Here is a 5,279-nt window from a genome sequence, read left to right on the forward strand (position 1 = left end):
CCTTGTGGTTCAAACCGACTTTGCAATTGAACGAATCATTCTGCAATGCTACACCAGGATTCCACATCAATACAGACACAAAGAACACTTCACTGACATTACTACTCTCTTTCGAGAGATGATTATGGTTTCTTGGTTACATATAAACTTTCAATCACTGATAATGGATTTTTTTGGGCATTTAATGTACTAGAGGCTCTTATCCTTAAAATACAAGAAAATGTCAGAAGATTAATAATACTACAGATGTTTCCAAGGAACAAGAGTGACATAAAAAAAAAATTAATAAAGTATAAACACACACACACACACACACACAAATAACATGCTACAAGGGAAAACCAGTACATAAGTACATTTAAAATTTTTTACAATAGATAAAGATTGTACTATAATTGGCAATTTAAGTGCTATATGCAGAATATAGTAAAAATAAATGAAAAAACCAAAATAATGTTAATTTCCCCATGACTTTGGTATGGAAATGTTATAAGCTAGTACAGGATATTTAGTGAATGAATTTTTATAGTGTGTGAGAATTAAATGTCTTAATAACTATAAAGTACCTGACACACAGTTGAAACTAAACATTAAAACTCTACCCAGCCTATCCTGCTTTCCCTATATGCTCTACCTTTACCACCAAGCATTAACAAATGTTTTAGTCTTGTCCTAATAGGTATTTTTAGGTATCTCTCTGACTCCTTCCAAGTCCCTTAGTGGTAAGTGTGAAAGCTTGGAGTCTACACAGAGGTGCCTAGGAAGAAAGTCCTGGAGATCTACTTCTGAAAAATCAGCTATTGAAAATCCTCTGGCACACAGCTCTGACTCATACAGGGTCATCATGAGTTGGAGCCCACTCAACAGTGTCTGGTGGTGGTTTACTCCTTCAGGCACGGAGATGTGCATCTAGATTGCTGTATCATTTAATTTCTGTGATAATCTCAGAGGAGAGCTAATATTTAAAACAATGACTTAAAATTTCAGAAAAAAATAAGGAGAATCATAACCATATGCTTTCTGTTGCTTTGCTTCAGCTATAGTTTTATAGATAGATCTTGAAGCTGCTCCATTGCTGAAGCCCCGAAATTCTCAATGTCTCTACTCTTGGTGCTATAATTGACTCTTAGTTCACAGTAATTGACTACGCTATTTGTAAACTTTATTTAACATTTATGTACAGAATGTTTATCAGTATAAGTCAGACATTATGATGGATGTTTAACGGTGATCTGCGGTTTACCAAACTACTTTGGGTTAAGTTCATTTTGATTGGAAAAGGAAAATTACCCATCCCTTATCTTGCTTATCCTGTTTGCCCTTCTTGTCTTTCTTCTTCTTTTCTTAAACTCTTTAAAACTGCATCCTGGAGTTAGGCTAATGTGAAATTCTGTTAATTTATCCTTTGGCATGGGAAGCTAGTCATATTTTTACGTAAGTGGGTAGATTACGTTTGTCTGGACATGCATGTTTATTGCCCCTGGCTGGATGTTAAATGAAGATAGTCATAACTGCAATTATTTACCTTTACAATTCATACTTCTTGTTGTTGTTGCTAAGTGCTGGTGAGTCGATTTTGGCCCATAGCGACACTGCACAGGGTTTCCAAGGAGCAGCTGGTGAGCTTGAACCACCAGCCTTGCAGTTCAAACGACTTTGCAGTCTGACGCATTAGCCCACAGTGCCACACCAGGACTCCACAATTCATACTTAGTGGGATAAAATTAATGCTTGGCCCTTAATCAAACATTTTAGGAAGGAAACTATAAGTTACAAAGTAATAAGATCTGAGAAGCTACTAGGGCCAAAGAATTTTACTTATTTTTTATTCCATAATTTATACTCATTTATTGTATTTCCATATACTTTGTGAATAAGAATCTGCCCAGTAATATTACTTAGGATCCCTGGTAGCATAGTGGGTTGTTAACCACAAACTCAGTAGTTGGAATCCAGCAGCCACACTGCCTGAGGAAGGTTAGGCTTTCTGCTTCCTTAAAGATTTATAGCCTCAGAAACTCAATGTTGTTGTTGCTGTTACGTTCCAGTGAGCTGGTTCCAAGCCATAGCGACCCTGTGTAGTGTTTCCAAGGAGCAGCTGGTGATATTGAACCGCAGACCTTGAGGTACAAATCCATTTTGCAGTCCAGCGCATTACCTTACAGCTCCACGTCAGGACTCCCGGACACCCTACACAGGTTCACTGTTGTGTCAGAACTGACTTGACAGCATGCAGCAGCAGCGACAGTGCTTATATATTGATTTGTTTTTCCTTAAGTTCTCACTTATAAAGTCAAACACCATATATTTTAGTTGTTTTTACATGCTGAATTCAAGTTAAGCTCATTTCATAGAGCCCTGGATCTTACCTTTTCATACGATTCCTGTTCTACTTTGCTGTAGTTGTTAGCTTTCCATGTGGCAGGTATTAAAATCTTCACATTTCTGAAAAACAGTCTCTTCTTGGTAGCATTGAATAGGTAAAAAGAAGCTTCACTTATCATTTCCTATTGCCAGACAAAAGAAAAGTTTATTTTGTAAGCGTAAGCCATTCATTCATGCTTGGCTTTCTGGTTATAACTGAATAAGTTATAATTAAAAAATTGAAATATTTTGAAGGAAACATTTCTTTTAGAGAATACATTAGCCTTTGGGAAGATTTAGGAGCAAAATAAACTTGTAATGCTGATATAGAAGATATTTTAGAATACTAAATTGTATGTCTGGGCTTGTCTATAGGATTTCCCCATTTTAATGAAAGCCTTTTAAATTCACATCACCCTTGTGGGCATATTCAAGACCACACCTTAGGATGATACTGGCTTTCCTGAAACAAAACCAAAGACGCTCTTAACTAATGGATCTGTGATCCTCCCTGTTAAGCTAAAAGGCAGTCAATTACTTTATACAATATCCAGGTAAAGAAAAGAAAATAATTTTGCTCTGTGGCTCTCCACAGAGAATCTCATCCTTCCTTTCTGGGAATTCTTCCCCTCAGGATGGAGACTACAGGATTTTAATAAGCACTATTGTGCTGGAGAAAGATGAGGCTTTCTGCTCCCGTAAAGATTTACAGCCTCGGAAACTCTGTACATGGTCATTATGAGTCGGAACCGACTACACCGCACATCAACACCACTACCACCATTGTACTTATTCCAATCAAATATCTGGCGTTGTTACTGACACTGGGTTGTTATATATGTTTTTAAGTTACTACTCCAAAAACATCAATGAAAGACAACAAAATAGCTTAAAAAGAAAGTGGTGGTTGTTGTTGTTATGTGCCATGGAGTCGGTTCTGACTCATAGCAACCCTGTACAGGGTTTCCGAGGCTGTAAATCTTTACCGGAGCAGAAAGCCTCATCTTTCTCCCGCGGAACAGCTAGTAGTTTCAAACTGCTGACCTTGCGGTTCTCAGCCCCATTCGCTACCAGAGCCAACAAAAAGAAGAGGACTAGATCACTGTCTATGAGCTGAGACAACTGGGAACTAGGTAACAAATTTGCTTGGCCATAATTGCAACTTTTGGCACTATGTTTAACAAATGCTGTTCTCTCTCCTGCTAAGCTGCAAACCAGGCAAGGTAAGTTTTAAAAGAGGACTACAAGTTTTTTCTATAACGAGCTCTGGTAGCATAGTGGCTTACGAGCTGGGGTGCTAACCCTAAGGTCAGTAGTTTGAATCTACCAGCTGCTCCGTGGGAGAAAGATGAGGCTTTCTGCTCTGGTGAGCCCAATACAGGTTGGCGATAGGTCAGCACACAACCACCAGAGGTCTGTTCTAATGGGATAATGATACTGTTTTAATATATTTAAGTCACTCACCTTAATGTTTGGGATGAGGTTCTGATCCTCGGATACCTGAGGATTAATTGCCACAAGTAATCCATTATACCCATTATCTTGAAGCTGCACACGGGCTCCCAGGAGTAGGAGTTCTGGATTTAGGGCAACCAAAAGAGTCATGAACTTCAGGCTGCAGACAGGACCTACAACATCCCTGTAAGTCATGTTTTAGCGAAGGCGTTGATTTACTCACTCTGGCCCTGCTGCGTACATTATGCCAGGGTGTCAGTGAGAAAACAGATTCCTTCTTGAGCTTGGAAGTCTTAGAATTTGCGATGAAGGAGGTGCTTTTTTTTGCAAAATCCGGGGTGGATCTACCTGGGATCTGCCTCTACAAGTCTTCTTTCTCTAGGCAAAGTCATACTTGCCTGTCCTGTGGCTGAGCTTCTTCCTAACTCATGGTTAGGTAAGAAGCCTTCCCCTGCCTTACTCATTTTCTCTCCTCTCAGCAGAAGGAAGAGGGAAACTAAGACAAAAGAAGCTTGAAAGTGCATGCCTGTCTGATTCAGCTTAAAAACCAGGATAACTGGGTGGTTCAATTCACTTTTTTTTTTTTTTCCTTTTTCAATTCACTTTTAATTGACTATCAGAAATCTATGGTTAGCGATTTTCCTCTTCTCATCCTACACATCTTCCTCCGTCAGTCAATGAAGCTACTTCCCTCAAATCATTTGTGTTTGATTTGAAATTCCCTGTGTCTGTTTATTTTGAAGATTTAGAAATCCATCCTGTAGCCCTGTCCCTAGGGCCTTGGGGCAAGGTAGTCTGGACAAGCTCCAGCTGATGGTTGTGGAGACGGCATCAGATATCCTCCAGGGAGTGCCTGGGGCCAGGAACTTGGCTGCCTCTGCAGCCCACAGATGCCTTTCCCTCTAGCCTTGCTGCCTCTTCTTTGTGGAGCAGACAGAAGCCTGGATTCCTCTCCTTGCCTGCATCGCTCTCCTGAGGGTAGGGCCACACCTCAGTCAGCCTTCCGTTGTTTCTCCATACTTATCACAGGAACTGGTATAAGTAGCCCTCACAACTATCTTATGACTGCTGTTTTTGTTGTTGTTAGGCACCATCAAGTCGTATTGATTCATTGCAACCTTGTGCACAACAGAACAAATCGCTCCCTGGTCCTGCGCCAACCTCATAATCGTTGCTATGCTTGAGTCCATTGCTGCTGCCATTATGTCTATCCATCTCATTGGGGGTCTTCTTCTTTTTCTCTGACCCTCCATTTTACCAAGCATGATGGGAAAATCTCCAAGGACTGGTCCCTCCTAACAACATGCCAAAAATATGAGATACAAAGTCTCACCACCCTGGCTTCTAAGGGGCATTATGACTAATTAAAAACCCTTAATATTTATGTAATGTTTTAGAGTATAATTAACATTTAAATTTCACTTCCCTGATGTGGGTATAAGTTTTACTCCCATTTCTCA

At 39.9% G+C, this 5,279-nt stretch overlaps 1 protein-coding gene across 1 annotated transcript in view; it reads right to left on the reverse strand.

The window, feature by feature from the left end:
• The window catches only part of CLCA2 (chloride channel accessory 2), a 62,701-nt gene extending 58,585 nt beyond the window's left edge, over positions 1-4,116 (reverse strand). Inside the window, exons 1-2 of the mRNA XM_006831072.1 lie at positions 3,829-4,116; positions 2,370-2,507 (exon numbers count right to left, since the gene is read on the reverse strand). Of these exons, the coding sequence (XP_006831135.1) occupies positions 2,370-2,507; positions 3,829-4,014 (324 nt within the window). The 5' untranslated portion in view covers positions 4,015-4,116. The remainder of the gene's footprint in view (positions 1-2,369; positions 2,508-3,828) is intronic.
• Positions 4,117-5,279: the final 1,163 nt, after the last annotated feature.

Source organism: Chrysochloris asiatica, unplaced genomic scaffold, assembly GCF_000296735.1.
Source record: "Chrysochloris asiatica unplaced genomic scaffold, ChrAsi1.0 scaffold00002, whole genome shotgun sequence".
Lineage (NCBI taxonomy): Eukaryota > Metazoa > Chordata > Mammalia > Afrosoricida > Chrysochloridae > Chrysochloris > Chrysochloris asiatica.